The sequence below is a fragment of the Medicago sativa genome, chromosome 1 (assembly GCF_051527215.1).
Source record: "Medicago sativa cultivar Bolivia chromosome 1, Bolivia_mono, whole genome shotgun sequence".
NCBI lineage: Eukaryota > Viridiplantae > Streptophyta > Magnoliopsida > Fabales > Fabaceae > Medicago > Medicago sativa.
Genome location: NC_140749.1, coordinates 38,043,916 through 38,062,651, shown reverse-complemented (window position 1 = coordinate 38,062,651; position 18,736 = coordinate 38,043,916). Strand labels below are relative to the sequence as shown.

The 18,736-nt window shown below is 36.7% G+C and overlaps 1 protein-coding gene and 1 non-coding gene across 2 annotated transcripts; one reads left to right on the top strand and one right to left on the bottom strand.

Moving 5' to 3' along the window:
• Positions 1-544: 544 nt before the first annotated feature.
• On the bottom strand, positions 545-693 carry LOC146954795 (U4 spliceosomal RNA). The gene has a single exon (XR_015025094.1). It is a non-coding gene; the product is annotated as a U4 spliceosomal RNA (small nuclear RNA).
• Positions 694-16,796: 16,103 nt separating this feature from the next.
• On the top strand, positions 16,797-18,270 carry LOC146954794 (protein FAR1-RELATED SEQUENCE 5-like). The gene is made up of 3 exons (XM_085745993.1): positions 16,797-16,874; positions 16,969-17,213; positions 17,352-18,270. The coding sequence occupies exons 1-3, from the start codon at positions 16,803-16,805 to the stop codon at positions 18,268-18,270; spliced, it is 1,236 nt and encodes a 411-aa protein (XP_085602119.1). The 5' UTR covers positions 16,797-16,802.
• Positions 18,271-18,736: the final 466 nt, after the last annotated feature.

The following is an 18,736-nucleotide window of genomic DNA, read 5'->3' as shown; positions in this document are numbered from 1 at the left end:
CATCATTTTAGAAGAGGAGTTGAAACAAAAAAATTTCTCTAACTTTATGAAAGTATGATCATGCCTAAAGTTTTAAATCGTTTCCAGAAGTTGATTAAAAAATTACACTGTCGCTGTCAAAAATCAGGGTGTAACATAAATTGAATTGCTATATTAAAGACGACACAAAAAAATAAACAACTAATTGTATAGACGTATTATTTATCATATTTGTTGAAAGAGAACAAACCCTATATTTATATTTAAAGATTTAAATGTAAGAAAAATATAAAGTTAAGTGTGAGAAAAATTACAAAATTAGGAAAATTAACTGAGAAAATTTCACTAGTCTGCATTTACATAATTTGCCCACACACTTTGGTGTCTGAGGAGGATGACACCTTTTTGGAACACAATCTTCATCGTCAAAGCATCTAATAAACGTTGTTGTAATGAAGAAAGAGAATAAGATAATGTAACAAAAATACGATAAAATATCGTGTACGTAGCAGGAAAAAAAATTGAAAATGATAAAATGGCTTACCTTTAATATATTTTTTTATAGGGCTTTACCCAAAAAGTGAGCTCTTCCAGAAATTCTCAAAGGCCCAAGACAAGCTAGGTCCAGAGGGGGTTTGGAAATAGTTTTCAACAAGCAATAGACGCGCCTCGGTTATTACCTCATTAGCTGCGTCATTGCCCACCTTTAATATTGGTTGCAACAAGAAATAGAGAAAGAAAGATAATAATAACATAAACAAACTTGACAATTTCAGTCATATTCACCCCCTTTTCGTTTAAGAAATAGTTTTATCACTAAATAATTTATAAAACACATGCTCTCCATACCTTAATTAGGTATATTTTAGCTAAGGTTATCAAACCGGACCGACCGATTCAACTGGTTGGTCCGGGAACCGGACCTGTATCCGGTCCGATCAAAGCTAAAAATCGCCAAGTACCAGAACCGGTCAACAACCGAGAAAAAACCAAAATTTTGGAAATATATAAGCACAATATTTATAAAACACTATTTATACCTGGTAACATATTGTGTGATAGACACTTATTCATAATCTTGCAGCGTAATGTCCAAAAGCTTACTGATCCTGCCATTGACCTCCTTGTCCTTCAGAACATCCCTTTCTACCACGTGGCCAATAACATCTGTAATTTGACAGGAAAACCTATATAAATCTCGTAATAAAAAAACCTAAACAACTACCAAATATATGAAGGTGAGAAAAACACAAGAAGGGGGGGTTGAATTGTGTTTTGAAAAAAAAAAAATTCTTCGTTTCTCTAAACAACTGAATACACTGATCAGAAGCTAATTGAGACAGCTTCTGAAGTGATGATCAGAATCTAAGTGCAGCGGAATAAAACAGAGAGAGAGAGAGAGAAGAAGAACAACACAAAGCAATTATACTGGTTCCTTCCACAAACCGGAAGTAGTCCAGTCCCCCTTGCACTTCCAAGGAGATTTCACTATGAGTAATATCTGATTACAAATGCTCAAGCACACAAGCAAGAGACTTCCTTTGCTCAAGCACACAAGCAAGAGACTTCCTTTGCTCAAGAACACAATCAAGAGACTTCCTGCTCAAGCACAATTGCAAGAGACTTCCTAACTAAACAAAATTACACAGAAAATTGTTTAAGGTTGAACACTTGATATACAATCAGAGGTGCTCACAATACAAATTAGATACAGACTCAATGGACTTAAGAATTTCTAAGATATGACTTTGAGACACAGAAATTCTAAGTGAATGCAGAACAATTTCAGCAGAGGTTTGGTACTTGTGAAAATCTTGTGAGTCTTTCGTTCAGCGTTCTTGCATTACCAATTCTCTAGGTCTTCACTCCTTTATATAGAGGTGTGAAAGAGACGTTGTGAAATTGCCAGCACACCAAAGAGTCGTTGTTGAAGCTTGATCTTTCACCAATGATCTTTTGCCTGATATGGTTGTTGTCCTATGAAGAACAAATTTGAAATCCATTCCTTATCCAAAGGAACATCTATGCAGGCGAAACCGTATTCTGGAGCTGTTTTCTTGTCCTGTAGCGTGGACACAAAACAGAGTAGTGGAGAACGTGGTTGTACAATTCGTACAGAGTACAATGTCAACGCTTTCGTCCAAATTGCAAACACACACCTTCAAACACCTTTGAAATGACCGTTGCAAAATTCCACTAATCCTTTGTTTGTGTTTTCGAATCCAATAGACAGCTTTTGCATTGATAATTCTTCAATTCTTGATTCTTTGCAAATCCAGTTGATATTCAGCTTCTGGTGAAATGGCTTCTGATGAGGCAGCTTCTGATGAGATGACTTCTGCAGCTTCTGATGATGCAGCTTCTGATGATGCAGCTTCTGATGATAAGACTTCTGAAATTCTTGTCTTCAGGAGCACTATTCTTACTTCAGAAGCGTCTTAACTCCAGGAGCGCTATTCCAACTTCAGAAGCGACTTAACTTCAGGAGCGCTTTTCCTCTTCAGTAACAAGTTGCCTTCAGGAGCTTCCAAGCTTCAAATTTTTGTTGTTTCCTTAGCTCTTTATTTGCTCATTCAGAACCAATGATGATGTAACTTTATAATTATGGTCCTGTACACTTGAACAAATATTAGCTAGTCCAATTTACAATTTTTAATACCTTGTTATCATCAAAACTCTTTAAGGTTCATTGTTAAACACATTTTGTTCCAACAATCTCCCCCTTTTTGATGATGACAAACAAAAGTATTTAAAATTGATCAATTGTTGTTAATCTAATTAACAAGTTAACTTTGGGGTTCTGAGGTTTGTAAGCTCAGAATCTGAGGTTTGTAAGCTCAAACTCCCCCTGAGTCTGATAGTCTTTAAGGTGAGGTTTGTAAGCTCCCCCTAAATTCTATCCAGGTTAATTAAATTCATTTTTCGCGCAATAATATTATCAGAGCTTAAAAACAAAATTGAATCATTGAAAGAATTAACTTATAGATAAGAAGAATGGTTCAATTAACTTTACTTGAATTTTGATACTCCTTCGTTTGTTCATAGCTTATACCAATAAGGTAAAAAAAAATGATAGAAGTTTTTCAAAAAATTTCAAATGCCATTAATGGGGCTCAGAGCCTTTAAATACTTGTCACATATACTCCCCCTTTTGTCATTATCAAAAAAAATTGAAATATATATAAGCATAAAAGACAAAAAGATAAAAAAAAAAAAAAAAAAAAAACTCAAACATGAGAGAGTATACTAAGCAATGAACTAAATAAATCAGAGCAAAATATATGAACATGTATATTCAATTGTCAGAAGCAGCTAAACAGTCAGAATCAGTAAGCATTCAGAAGCAAGAGAAATAAGCCAAGATGGTTTCAGAAGCAAGGACTAAGAAAATAAAACAAACAACAAACAAAAAGTAAAACACAAGGGTGTGCAACTAAGGGTTGGTTTGTTGTTGTTTCTCCATCTCCTCCATTTCTTCAATCTTCTTCTGCAACAGTTCTTCAAGTTGTTGTTGCCTCTGGAGAAGAGCTTGTTCCCTTTCTCTAGCTTCTTGCTGCTGCTGTGCCATCTGTTTCTTCAGAAGCTTACACAACCTTGCTTCTCTGGTCAAGTAATCCGTTTCAAAGAAGAAAGGCTGGTTTGCCAGGAGCAGTGTAGAACTTCTTACTTTAAGACTCTGATTCACATGCTCCATTAGCCTTCTGACTGATGCTTGCTTGACTCTGATGCATTTAGCCTTGATTTCTTCGATAAGCTCAGTTGCCCGGTTCTGAAGAGATGCCCAGGAGTCTTCATATGCACCTGCGAGATCAATCGTCCTTCTTTGATCCACCAGATTATGCATCTGACTCAGAATTGTCAGAAGCTCAGAATTAATATATCCAGATTCCAGGATGTTTGTGGGTGGTTGATCAAGGGTTTCAAGATCAGAATCACTGATTTCCAGATCTTGAACAGGGTTAGGAACTGGAATGGTAAGGTGTGTTTGTGTGTTTGAAGATGAAGGCTGGTTAGAAACAATGTGTGAGGTGGAGGTTGAGGCTTGAACATTGACTAGAGAGATGTCAACATCCATGGGAGTTGGTTCTGGAGAGTGTTCAGGTAAAGGTTGAAATTCAGTTTCAGTTGGTGGTTGTTGTGGTGAATTTGTTGTTTGATTGTTGAGTTGGGGGTCAATGGTAGCTAATGGTGATTGTGGGGGTGTTGTGGGTTTATGTGGTTCAGGTGTTTGTTGATGGGGGTTTTCTGAAACAACGTTTTCAGAAGCAGCTGCTTCTGGAGTTGTTTCAGAGGCCTTTTCTGAGGTAAACTCAACATTTTCTGGAGGAATCATGTTGAGAGGTTGAATGTTAAGAGGTTGAGGGTGAAGGCGAAAAATAGTATCAATGACTCTTTCTCTCTGCTCAGCCAGTTCAGCCAACTTCTCATTAATTATGTGACCAACTGGTTCATAAGTAGTTGACTGAGAGGGCTTATCGTTGGTTTTGGTTGATGTTGATTGGCTTTTTACTGGTTTTTGAAACAGTTGAGCTAAGGGTATATCATCATCAGAATCATCAGAATCTGATAATGATTTGGATGCGGAATCTGATGATATATTAATTACCTTCTCTGGTTCAGGATCAGAATCCTCCTTAGCAGACTCACTGGACATCTGCAACAGTTGCTTGGCTTCTGATACTACAGACTCTTGTAGCTCAGCAGCAATTTCCAAGACTTTTTCAGCTGCTGCCTTCTTCTCTTGTAACTCTTTTAACTCTAAATCAGAAGCAGCTTGAGCTGTTAAGGTGATATGAGGAAAATCCTTGGTTCTCCTCAAGGCTGGCTTCCTCTTCCTCTTTGGTATAGCAGGTTGATCAAGAGAAATGCCAACATCCATGATCAACCTGGAATCCACGTCTCCAATAGCTTCCTCAATTGATGGTACTGAAGAACCACCAATCTTGAGCTTGTCAGAAGCAACTCTTGCCTTCTTAACAGACTTTTCAACCTTCAGATATTCTTCTGCAGTTATTTTCCTTTTATTCCTTCTGGCTTTTGCTAGAGGCACAGCACCACCAAACATTTCCTCAGGTACTTCATCCAACCTGATGACTTTGTTGGTTGCCTCATAGTGATCTTTGATGTACCTCATCTGCACTTCAATAGGATCCTTTTTGCAGATGGGTGGAAATTCTCTCATAAGATCAGATACAACAAGAGATTCACTTAAATCAGTTTGAAGTTTGGTGACTTCACTGATTAGCTTCATATTCAAGAGAGTATGAGCATTAATGAATTTTCCAGTTTTTGTGTCAAGTAGCTGATCTGTGAAGCCTTGAGATTGACTGAGACTGTCCAAGACACCTCCTTGATAGAATATCTCTGAGAGGAGTCTTCCATAAGGAACCCAGGGTTTATCCAGTAGCTGACTCTGTTTCAGACACTCTACCAAGTACTTGAACATGTATTTGGGCACATTCACCTTTTCCTTCTTGATGAAGTGCTGGAGAAGGACCTTCTGAGCTAGATTTGGTTTCACACAGTCACCACATGGAAACAGGTTCTCATTCTGAATCTTCAGAAGCATCTTAGTTTCCATGCTCAATTCAGCATATTTCTTCTCCTTCTCAGAATTGTATATCACCAAGTTGGCTTGCTTTTTCCAAATGCGTTTTTCAGCAGCATCTGAAAGATCAATTCCAGAGTAGTATCCAGAAGCTGCAGCCTTAAGAACATACTCTATGTGCCATTGTGCAATTCTTACTGGAATACCACAGATGCTAGACCTGATTTCATCTTCAACAAATGGCGCAAGACCCATTTCTTCTCTTGTTTTCCCTTTTAATTCAGGATACATTAACACCATCTGACTTTCCTCAGCTAAGGATGCCGCTTTGTTGTAAAATTTTGCTCTTACCCAGAAGTGTCTAACCAGAGCTTCATATGTTGGTCCATTCAACATTTTGAAATAATGCATGAGTCCTTGCTCTTCATAGTAGCTTCTGATTGAACACCTATGAAAATTCAGAGAATCAAAATCCACTGGATTCTCTATCTGAACTTGCAAATCCCATTCTTCCAATTTCATGCTTCTTCCTCTGTAGTCATATTCAGGGACCATTCGTGAAGTAGATACTGAATCTTCTCGTTGCGAGCTAGATGATGCCATTTGATGATTGACGAAGATTTGAAGAAAATGAAGATTTTAGGGTTCTAAGGTTGAGAGAATGCGCTTACTTCGCAAGAGGTTTGAGAGCAAATGTGTTTGTTGTGAGTGAGAAGTGTGTGAATTGTCAAAGTGTTAAAAGTAAAACGATTGCAATTCAAAAGAGACAAACAAACATAACATTAATGACAAAATTGGGGGCGCGTGAAAAGTACTTTCAAAGCTATTAAATCATCATTGCCCTTTTTGTTATACACCAATACATACAGGCCACGTAAGAAGTTCACAGAGTAACTACCAAGTTAGTGGGCCAGAAGTTACTTTTTAAAAGGTAACTTCCAACATTTACACTAATTCAACTATTCAGAAGCAACAATTCCAGCTTCTGGACTTCAGATGCTGACGTCATCATCAGAAGCGAGTTTTCCTCAGAACCTCAATAAAGAGCTTCTGATGGACTACCGCTTCTGAACTAACTTCAGAACCTAAAATCCTATTCATGAGCAAGCAAACATCTAATCAGATATAAAGTGCATGTTCAAATTTTTCTTTATAAAATCAAATCTTTCAACGGTTAAAGGCTTAGTAAATATATCAGCCCATTGATTTTCAGTATCAATGAATTGTATATCTAAAATTCCTTTTTGAACATAATCTCTGATAAAATGGTGTTTGATTTCAATGTGCTTAGCTCTTGAATGCAAAATTGGATTTTTAGACAAACAAATAGCAGCAGTATTATCGCAATAGATGGGAATACTGTTAGCAGTTATCTGATAATCTTCCAACTGATGTTTCATCCAAAGTAGTTGTGTACAACAACTTGCAGCTGAAATGTATTCTGCTTCTGCTGTAGACATAGCAATAGTTGTTTGTCTTTTGCTAGCCCAGGATATAAGATTATCACCCAGAAATTGACAATTGCCACTGGTTGACTTTCTTTCAATCCTATCACCAGCATAATCAGCATCACAGAATCCAATTAGCTTATAATCTAAGGATTTCCTATAAAGGAGTCCAAGATTAGTTGTTCCCTTCAAATACCTGAAGATTCTCTTGACAGCAGTCATATGAGATTCTCTAGGATCTGATTGGAATCTTGCACACAAGCATACACTGAATAAAATATCTGGCCTAGATGCAGTGAGGTATAACAAAGAACCAATCATACCTCTATACAGCTTCTGATCTACTTTAACTCCTTCATCTTCTTTGCTCAGGTTGCATGTAGGATGCATTGGAGTGTTCATCACTTTACAATCTTCAAGTTTGAACTTCTTCAGAAGCTCCTTTGTGTACTTTGATTGATGAACATAGACTCCATCTTTGCATTGATTGATTTGAATGCCAAGGAAGAACTTCAGCTCTCCCATCATGCTCATTTCAAATTCATCCTGCATTAACTCAGAAAATTCCTTGCAAAGAGATGCATTAGTAGAACCAAATATTATATCATCAACATATATTTGCACAACAAGAATATCTTTCTCAAGGGTCCTTCTGAAGAGTGTAGTGTCAACCTGTCCTCTCTTAAAATCATTTTTGATTAAGAAATTACTTAGTCTATCATACCAAGCTCTGGGAGCTTGTTTCAAGCCATATAGTGATTTCTTCAGTTTAAAAACATGGTCAGGATATTTAATATCCTCAAATCCAGGAGGTTGCTTAACATACACTTCTTCTTCTATGACACCATTGAGAAATGCACTCTTGACATCCATCTGATATAATATTATGCCATGATTAACTGCATAGGAAAGAAGTAACCTGATTGCTTCCAATCTTGCAACTGGAGCAAACGTTTCAGTGTAATCAATGCCTTCTTGTTGACTATACCCTTGTGCAACAAGCCTGGCTTTGTTTCTTGTTACTTCACCTTGCTCATTCAGCTTCTTTCTGAATACCCATTTTGTTCCAATAATGTTCTTGTGCTGAGGTTTGGGTACCAGATCCCACACATCATTTCTTTGAAATTGATTCAACTCTTCTTGCATAGCTAGGATCCATCCATCATCTGAAAGTGCTTCATCAACTGTTGTAGGTTCAATCATTGAGATTAGTCCAATCATTGACTCTTCTTGTCTGAAATGTGATCTTGTTCTTCTTGGACTATCTTTGTTTCCAATGATTAGCTCCTCAGGATGTGAAGACTTGTGTTTGAATGTGTTTCTGGGAGGATCTGCTTGATGTGAGCCATCTTGTGCTTCATCAGAAGCAGTTTCATCTTGCGCTTCTGATGTGGGTTCAGCTTCTGGACTATCTTCAGACTCAACTATCTGATCAGGTTCTGGAGTAGCTTCAGGAACCTGTATCTCTGCAAAACTTTCACCTTGCTTTGAAGTTTTATCTTCAAGCTCCTTGTCATCAAATTTAACGTGCATAGATTCTTCAACACAGAGTGTTTCTGAATTATACACTCTGTATGCCTTTGACCTTTCAGAGTAACCTAAAAAGATTCCTCTTTGGGCCTTGGCATCAAATTTCTTTAGGTAGAGCTTGTTGTTCAGAATGTAACAAGTACATCCAAATTGATGAAAATAAGAGATATTGGGTTTTCTTCCTTTAAAGAGTTCATATGCTGTTTTCTCCAAAATAGGTCTAATATAGATCCTGTTTTGAACATAGCATGCTGTATTCACTGCTTCTGCCCAAAAATGTTTTGGTAAATTGTTTTCATGAATCATGGTTCTGGCCATTTCTTGTAAAGTTCTATTCTTTCTCTCTACAACCCCATTTTGTTGTGGTGTTCTAGGAGAAGAGAATTCATGGAAAATTCCATGTTTTTCACAAAAGGCTTCAAATGGCTCATTTTCAAATTCTCCACCATGATCACTTCTGACTTTCAAAATTTTTGATTCTTTTTCAGATTGAATTTGAGTGCAGAAGCTACTGAATACATCACACGCAACATCTTTACTCTTTATGAATTTCACCCAAGTCCATCTGCTGTAATCATCAACAATGACTAATCCATATCTACTTCCATATAAGGATGCAGTACTTACTGGTCCAAATAAATCAATATGGAGTAATTCTAAAGGTCTTGAGGTTGAAACAATGTCTTTGGTTTTAAAAGATGATTTCACAATTTTCCCTCTCTGACATGCACCACAGAGTGCATCTGAATGATAGTCAATGTCTGGTAGCCCTTTTACAAGTTGTAACTTACTAAGCTTAGAGATTAACCTCCAGTTAGCATGTCCCAACCTTCTGTGCCACATCCATTTCTTATCATTCACTGATAGTAGGCAAATCACCTTCTGATCAGCCAGTTCAGAAAAATTGATTTTATAGACATTGTCAACTCTCTTTCCCTTGAACACAATGGATTTGTCTTCCTTGTTGATTACTGTACAGTTGGGTTTTTCAAAAAACACATCATAACCATTATCACAAAATTGACTAATGCTCAAGAGGTTATGTTCAAGACCATCTACCAACCATACATTATTAATTGAGGTAGAGGAATTACCAATAGTTCCTGTACCTATGATCTTGCCTGACTGGTTGCCTCCAAATTTCACATTTCCTCCCTCTTTCATTGTTAGGCTGAGGAACATGGACTTGTCTCCTGTCATGTGTCTTGAGCAACCGCTGTCTAGGTACCATGATCTTTGCTTTGGCACTGCTCTTAGACATACCTGCATCATTGACATTTTTAGTTTTAGGTACCCATTGTTCTATGGGTCCTGGAAGGTTAGTACTTAAGGTTTTACTCTTCACTTCTTGTACCTTGTGCTGTGAGTTGGGTTGCTTCTGATTAACCATCACCTTAGGTTTTGGTACTTCAGAAGCAGTAACTGTCTTCTTCTGAAACCTAGACTTCAAAACCCCAGATTTTGGTTTCACCAGACTCTGAGGAATAGGTTCTGATCTTTTCAAGATCCTAACCTTTGAAGTCTTGGAATCAGATTTGATCATAGCCTTTGACTTAGAGTTCTTTAGCTTTGAAATAATCTTAGCCTTAGAACTAGAAGCTTCAGGTTCTGATTGAATAACAGTTTCCAACTCAGCCCCTTCTGGTACAAAGAATGTTTTCAGACCTTCCTTGATGCATTCACAACAAGACTTTAGATTGGTTTTCTCAAGTTTCACTTCTGGAAAACCAGTTCCTCTGCCATTGTTCTTGTAAATGCTATAAATCATAGAAGCTACTCTGCTTCTGTCAATGCCAGATATAATGAAATCTTCAAGAGCAATTTCATGATTACTTAAAGGTTTTTCATTACACTTTTCTTGTAGCTTCTGACATAAGAACCTGAGCTGATCTTCATATGTTTTACACATGAAGTCAAAGCCCCTAAGTCCTTGTTCAGAAGCTTTCAGATCCAATAGAGTTGATTTTTGCTGTTGTACCAAATCAGCATATTTTTCTTTTAAATCCTTCAACTCATTGGTTCTTACTTCAAAATGTGTAAGAAGTTCTTTAAGTGACTCAACAAGTTCATCTCTGGGAATTTTGGAATATACCTCGTTTTCATCTTCTGAGTCTGAATCTGATCCAGCTTCTGAAGTTGCTGTTGCTACCAACCCAACAGCTACCTTTGCATCTTTATCAGCTTCCTCTTTATCAGATCCAGATTCACTACCCAAGTCATCCCAGGTTGCCATTAAACTCTGCTTAATCTGCTTCTTGAATTTGCTTGGTTTGAATGTAGACCTCTTTGATTTGTCCTTTGACTTTTCTCTTTGAAGATCAGGGCATTCAGCAATGAAGTGTCCAGGCTTCTTACAGTTGAAGCATCCCTTCTGATCTTCTTTCCTTGAGCTTCTGGAGTTACCCCTTTTGGCGAGAAACTTTATGTTCTTCTTGGCCAGATATTGAAGTCTGTTTGAGAGCATGGCCATTTCAGCAGCATCTGGTTCAGAATCTGAACTTGACTGTTCTTCCTCTTCAGATTCAACCACTTTGAGAGCTTTTGATGACTTGCCTTTGGATGGAAGAGCTATTGATTTACTCTTCTTAGTAGACTCATGTTCATTAAGACTTAACTCATGAACTTTGAGAGAACTAACAAGATCTTCGACACTTAAAGTGTTTAAATCTTTAGCTTCCTCAATGGCAGTCACCTTGGGTCTCCATCTGGCAGGTAAGCTTCTGAAAATCTTGCTTACATGATCAGAAGCAACATAGCTCTTCTTTAGAATCTGTAGCCCAGAAACTAAGGTTTGAAACCTTGAGTACATCTCCTCAATAGTTTCATCATCCTTCATCTTGAATAGCTCATACTGATGTACAAGCAGAAGAGCCTTTGCTTCTTTGACCTTCTTGCTCCCTTCATAATTTGAACAGAGAGAAGCAAACATAGCTTTAGCAGTGGATTTGTCACTCATCTTCATGTACTCTGCTTTGGGTATGGCAGTGACAAGAGCTCCTCTGATAATATGATGCTTCTTGTAGAGTTTCCTCAGTTCTGGAGTATGTTTCTTTCTATCCACAGCAGCTCCTTCTTCATCAAGGACTAAATCACCAACACCATCTTCCAGAATATCCCATAATTCTTCATCCAGGCTCATGATGTAACTGTAAAAATTGGTCTTCCACCAAGAGAACTCTTCAGCATCTCCATTGAACTTTGGAACTTTTCCAACACTGGTTTTCTTACTATCACTATAATCATGTGAGACATTTTTATAGCTAGTATCACTAGAACCAGAACCATTAGGAGGAGGAGTAGTCATGTTTTTCTCAGATCTTTGACTGTTGCACGGTTAAGTGTTACACAACAGACCAAGGCTCTAGATACCAATTGAAGGTGAGAAAAACACAAGAAGGGGGGTTGAATTGTGTTTTGAAAAAAAAAAAAATTCTTCGTTTCTCTAAACAACTGAATACACTGATCAGAAGCTAATTGAGACAGCTTCTGAAGTGATGATCAGAATCTAAGTGCAGCGGAATAAAACAGAGAGAGAGAAGAAGAACAACACAAAGCAATTATACTGGTTCCTTCCACAAACCGGAAGTAGTCCAGTCCCCCTTGCACTTCCAAGGAGATTTCACTATGAGTAATATCTGATTACAAATGCTCAAGCACACAAGCAAGAGGCTTCCTTTGCTCAAGCACACAAGCAAGAGACTTCCTTTGCTCAAGAACACAATCAAGAGACTTCCTGCTCAAGCACAATTGCAAGAGACTTCCTAACTAAACAAAATTACACAGAAAATTGTTTAAGGTTGAACACTTGATATACAATCAGAGGTGCTCACAATACAAATTAGATACAGACTCAAAGGACTTAAGAATTTCTAAGATATGACTTTGAGACACAGAAATTCTAAGTGAATGCAGAACAATTTCAGCAGAGGTTTGGTACTTGTGAAAATCTTGTGAGTCTTTCGTTCAGCGTTCTTGCATTACCAATTCTCTAGGTCTTCACTCCTTTATATAGAGGTGTGAAAGAGACGTTGTGAAATTGCCAGCACACCAAAGAGTCGTTGTTGAAGCTTGATCTTTCACCAATGATCTTTTGCCTGATATGGTTGTTGTCCTATGAAGAACAAATTTGAAATCCATTCCTTATCCAAAGGAACATCTATGCAGGCGAAACCGTATTCTGGAGCTGTTTTCTTGTCCTGTAGCGTGGACACAAAACAGAGTAGTGGAGAACGTGGTTGTACAATTCGTACAGAGTACAATGTCAACGCTTTCGTCCAAATTGCAAACACACACCTTCAAACACCTTTGAAATGACCGTTGCAAAATTCCACTAATCCTTTGTTTGTGTTTTCGAATCCAATAGACAGCTTTTGCATTGATAATTCTTCAATTCTTGATTCTTTGCAAATCCAGTTGATATTCAGCTTCTGGTGAAATGGCTTCTGATGAGGCAGCTTCTGATGAGATGACTTCTGCAGCTTCTGATGATGCAGCTTCTGATGATGCAGCTTCTGATGATAAGACTTCTGAAATTCTTGTCTTCAGGAGCACTATTCTTACTTCAGAAGCGTCTTAACTCCAGGAGCGCTATTCCAACTTCAGAAGCGACTTAACTTCAGGAGCGCTTTTCCTCTTCAGTAACAAGTTGCCTTCAGGAGCTTCCAAGCTTCAAATTTTTGTTGTTTCCTTAGCTCTTTATTTGCTCATTCAGAACCAATGATGATGTAACTTTATAATTATGGTCCTGTACACTTGAACAAATATTAGCTAGTCCAATTTACAATTTTTAATACCTTGTTATCATCAAAACTCTTTAAGGTTCATTGTTAAACACATTTTGTTCCAACAATATATTATACACACAGGCAAACCTATTATCTTTTCCTCTCTATCAGACTCTAGTATGTCATTAAAAGGGAGGATATCAAAATGATTCAAAGGGATATTGCTTGCATCAATTTTTGTAAACTTTGTCCTCTCAATTAAATTGAGCTTGAATTTGTGATGAGTGGTTTGATACTTAGGATCATTTCTGGTAACCAAAACATTCTCAACCTCATATGTAGCAGCTTCTTCCACCATTAACTTAAACTTAAGAACCAAATGTTTTTTAGCACTGGCCTGAATCTTCCCAAGCTGCAAAAATATATAAATATACAGTCAGATGCGCAATGTTGTTTCATCAACATATTTATCCAAAAAGCAGATCAAATAATATAACACAAAATTGTAACCTTATCGTCCAGTAACATCATGTGGATGGAACTATCCTCATTAGGCTTGTTGAATTCAGGAATTGTCCAGAGGTGTATCACACGAACGCGCAACTTAATGTTGATTTTCCCGGCTACAATGGAGCCATATGAGTTGAATGGTTGGAATGAGCACGTAGAAATAGGATGAAATTTAACTTTGATATGTGGCCTTCATAAGTAGCTGAGGAGGATATATATATATATATATATATATATTGAAAGCATCCATAACTGATTGTATGCCACCCACCCTCGGTATCAACCGTAAAGCATTGGGAAATGCCTGCATTTAAAACAACATAGTGCAAGGGAAATGGAAAAGCACAACAACTCATTGGGAAGGAAGCGAACATTGAATGCTATTGGAATACCAATAGTTAGTTTGTCTGCTCCTTGTAATCCTCAATTACATTTTTGAATTTCAAATTGGCTTATTAAGTATGGCAATTTAGGTTCCCGCTCAAGCAATTGGGGTTGGCAAAGTAGGGTTTGCGTATTGTACCTTTGGATTATATAAGACTAGACTTTCCACCCGTGCTGCCACACAGGTCATATAAATGGCAAATTTCATATTAAAAAACAAAATGACATATTACATACCCAGCTGAAAACATTCACATTAAGATAATAAATACAATTGTATTTAAAGGAATTCATTTCGATACTATTAATGCAAACACCCTCATCTGTCAATAGAATTTTCAGACAGCTCCTTAACGTAACTCTTGATATTGCAACATACAGTTGACCATGAAAGAACACAGATTGTGGAAGGTGTACACCAACTTGTTTGAGTGACTGTCTTTGACTTTTGTTAATAGCCATTTCAAGACACCATATTTCTACCACTTATTAGCATATGTAAATACCCTAAGATTAACCTCTCATGTTTTAATGCATTGGAAACCGGTAGAATTGATGGTAAATTGAAACGTGTACAACCTAGTTTACCTACACACAAAAAACGAACGGTCACAATTAATGCTCAGCAAATCATTAATGGTGCATAGGAATGATTGAAACTTGCGCATGCACTAACCGTTTCAATGACCAAAGTTTAACTTCTCACTTGAACTCTACATTGGAAATTGGCTCAATTTTTTTTTATGAAGAGGCAAAGAAAATTATGTTAACTGAACTGTAGTTTTTTTATGCGGTGGCCAAGGTTTGAACTCTAGAATACATTGTCCATACCAACTGACTTAAACTCACGATGACAGCATTGAACTTTACTAAAACATAAGACATAATTCTCATTTAAATGCTAAGGGACTTTCAAGATTCAATTCAAGTTAGCACATCACGACACCAGCTAATTAATCCAAGAAAATCCAATAACCAATTGCTAGCTTTTGGGATGAACAATATAACTTTTTTACAAATTAGATGGAATAAATGTTGATTCAAGGAAAGCATTAGTATAGAAACCATATGAAAGGTGAGTGGAGTTGTATTTATACGTGTGACTGATTATGGAGAAAATGGAGCAATGGGTTAATGGTACACATGTATGCATATGTATATAGTAGGTTTATAGAAATGCCATCATTTATACATGACTTAAGAAATCCTTGATAGACACACGACTCTAATCAACAAATAAGATGATTAATCACCTTGTGATAGTTACCATTGGGACCATTATAAATTTTCAAAGTTATAAGTCTGCACGTGAGATCAATGACTATGGCTATTAGCCAAGTTTATGAAATAAAATAAAAAAATGACCTCTTGGGATTTTTCCAATGTATTTGGAGTTCATTCTTACGGAGTGTGAATGATCAAATTTCAGGCAACCTTGTTTTAATGGATTGGTACACCAAAAAGAAAACTAACTAATGATAAAGTTAAGTGTGAATAAGGGTGGCATTTACCATGGGAAAGTGGAAAGTTTTCCCACCATGGGAAAGTTGTGTTGTAACCCACACGTGGCAGTTTTACAGGTTGAAAGTAGCTTTTGTTTGGTTTTTCTAAGGGACAAACAAATTATAATGGAATATTAAACTAAATTTGGTATCACACCCCCCCCCCCCCCTCTTTAATAGAGATTACTATTTACAACATAAAAATCATCATCTCTCACTTAATCAAAAAAGACACACGTGGTTCAGACTTGATGAAGAAAGATAGTCACATGAGTTCAACCAAAATTCTGGAAAAAAACATCACCAAAGCAACAACTTCATATGTGAAGATCTGAATAGACTTTTTCTCTAGAGATCTGTACTCCATAACTGGTTCTCATTCTTTCTTTGTTGAAGGTAAACAAACACTGATTTATATGTTCTTATGGGTTAAATCTTATAAGTTGCTTAATTTGTTGAAATTTTCAGATCTGTTTATATTTTCGATTATTTTCAATTTTTGCTTAGTTGTTGTTGGATAACTTTGCAACATAGAATGATTAAGCAATTTATAAGAACGTGTAAGATTTAATGGATTCTTTTGAATCTTATCAACTAAATTGCTTAATTGATAGCAAATATGTTGTTCGATAGTTTTTTATTTATTATCAACTGTCACTAAATCATTAGCATTGTGTTGACCTTTTCGGTTTCAAGATTTTACCAAAAGTACAGAATTAGAACTATGCAATAGTATGTTATAATATATTTGATTATGTAGATCTTAGGTTGGTGATGTTTTGTTCTTTTCATTGTGGCTTTAGAACTATGCAGTAATATATATTTCTTCTTGCCGCTTTTTTTTTTGTTACACCTGCTTTACATAGACTCTTTATGGCTGCTATTGCCAGTGTTGTCAAATAGCCTCATTCTAACCACTCTTTATGGTTGTTCGATAGTTTATTATTTATAAGATTTATAAGAAACATCCTTTAAAAAAAAGATTTATAAGAAACACTGATTTATGTGTTTGATTTCTTTGAATTTTTCCTTAGTTGTTGTTCGATTGCTTTGCAACATTAGAATGATTACTGACATATTAGTTTGAGTACAAATATTTTTATGTGGGTTTATAAATTAAAATCCATTTCTGACTTTTTGACTCGATGATGGAATCTGATGGCAATTGATCTGCATTATGGATGCTGATGAAATCATGAGTAATTTTCAAGTACCACGCCTCAATGAACCTGATGACAGTGAATCTGAGGTTAGCATCTATTATTGTTTTTTATGTTTTTGTAATGTATCTGTATTATGGAAGTGAATATGGTGGTAATTTATGATTTATTCTTGATGAATAGGGTATGCCTAATTGTTCTTTACTGGAGAGTGGTGGGTGTGATTTAGAAGAAGATGTTGAAGACAATAACAATGAAGATGCTGAAGACACTAGCAATGAAGCTGATGAAGGCACCACCAATGAAGCTGCTGAAGGCACCAACAATGAGGGAACAGGATGCAATTTTGTAGATGAATTCGCTGTGAACTTGGTTACTGATTTGGAATTAATCAACTTCAAAGACATGACTATTCCGGAGGGCATGAGGTATCATTTTCTAGATCGTGAAGTTGCATATATGTTTTATAACTGGTAAGGGTGTCTACATGGATTTGCTGCTAGAAAGAGTAGAGTTGTTAGAAATAGAAATGGTGTAGTGGTTCAACAAACATTTCTTTGTCATAGGGACGGTATGAGGGAAGAAAAATACATAAATTCGACATCTCGCAAAAGAGAGCACAAACCATTGACTAGGTGTGGATGTCAAGCTAAAATACAAGTTTATCTGAATATGGGTTGTCAACGTTGGTACATTAAACTATTTGATGATGAGCATAATCATTCTTTTGTTGAAGAAAAATTTGAGAGGATGCTTCCTGCACATAGAAAGATGAGTGAGCATGACAAATATCAGATGAATACGATGAGGAACGCAGGAATTTCAACAACACGAATTTATAGTTATTTTGCATCTCAGGCTGACGGGTATGAAAATGTTGGTTACAATAAACGAGATATGTGTAATGAGCAATTCAAGAGAAGGGGTTCTAGGCTTTCTGATGCTGAAGAGGCTATAGATTTTCTGAAGGGTGTGTGCAAGAGGAGTGATATGTTTTTTTGGAAGCATATACTTAATGCAGATGGAAGTTTGAAACATTTGTTTTGGTGTGACGGTGTTAGTTGCATGGACTACTCGATCTTTGGTGATGTCTTGGCGTTTGATGCAACCTATAAGAAAATAAAATACAACACATCTCTAGTCATATTTTCTGGAGTTAACCATCATAATCAGAACATTATTTTTTGGGCTGCAATTGTGGGTGATGAAACTGAAGCGACATATGTTTGGCTGTTAGAGAATTTTCTTGAAGTGATGGGAGGAAAATGTCCAGTCTCTGTTATAACTGATGGAGATTTATCAATGAGAAATGCCATAAGAGAGGTTTTTCCGGAATTGCATCACCGTCTTTGCGCTTGGCATTTGATACGAAATGCCACTAGTAACATTAAAAATCCTCATTTTGTTCGTAAGTTTAAACAATGTTTGTTGGGTGATGTAGATGTTGATGTGTTTGAGCGTAAGTGGGATGAACTAGTGACTTAGTTTGGATTGGAAGGAAATCTATGGATGTTAGAGATGTATCAGAAGCGGAAGTATTCGGCTACTGCTCATATTTGAGGTAAATTTTTTGCGGGTTTTAGGACAACTTCTAGGTGCGAAGGTTTGTATTCTGAATTTGGAAATATGTCTCGGTTCTTACTAATTTGAGAGATTTTTTTACAACAATTTTTCTGTTGGTTGAATTACATGAGATACCGAGAGATTGAGGCTGATTTTTCATCTTCTTTTGGTGAAGTTGTCCTTCAGACGCAACACCGAAAGTTAGAGATATCTGCTTCCAAGTTGTACACAAAAGCTATTTTTAGGCTTGTACGTTCCGTGCTGGACAAAGCGTGTCATTGTAAGATAGTGGGAATATCACAAAGCGGTTCCATTTTGAAATACACTATGACGAAATAGCCTAGAGAAGATATTAAATAGGTTGTTTCTTATTGTCAACGAAGACTCT

Bases quoted from the DNA above. Each gene is read 5' to 3' on its own strand.
- LOC146954794 (XM_085745993.1), top strand. From the start codon at position 16,803: ATGGATGCTGATGAAATCATGAGTAATTTTCAAGTACCACGCCTCAAT. The intron at 16,875-16,968 runs GTTAGCATCTAT...CTTGATGAATAG, and splicing joins CTGATGACAGTGAATCTGAG to GGTATGCCTAATTGTTCTTT. The intron at 17,214-17,351 runs GTATCATTTTCT...TCTTTGTCATAG, and splicing joins ACTATTCCGGAGGGCATGAG to GGACGGTATGAGGGAAGAAA.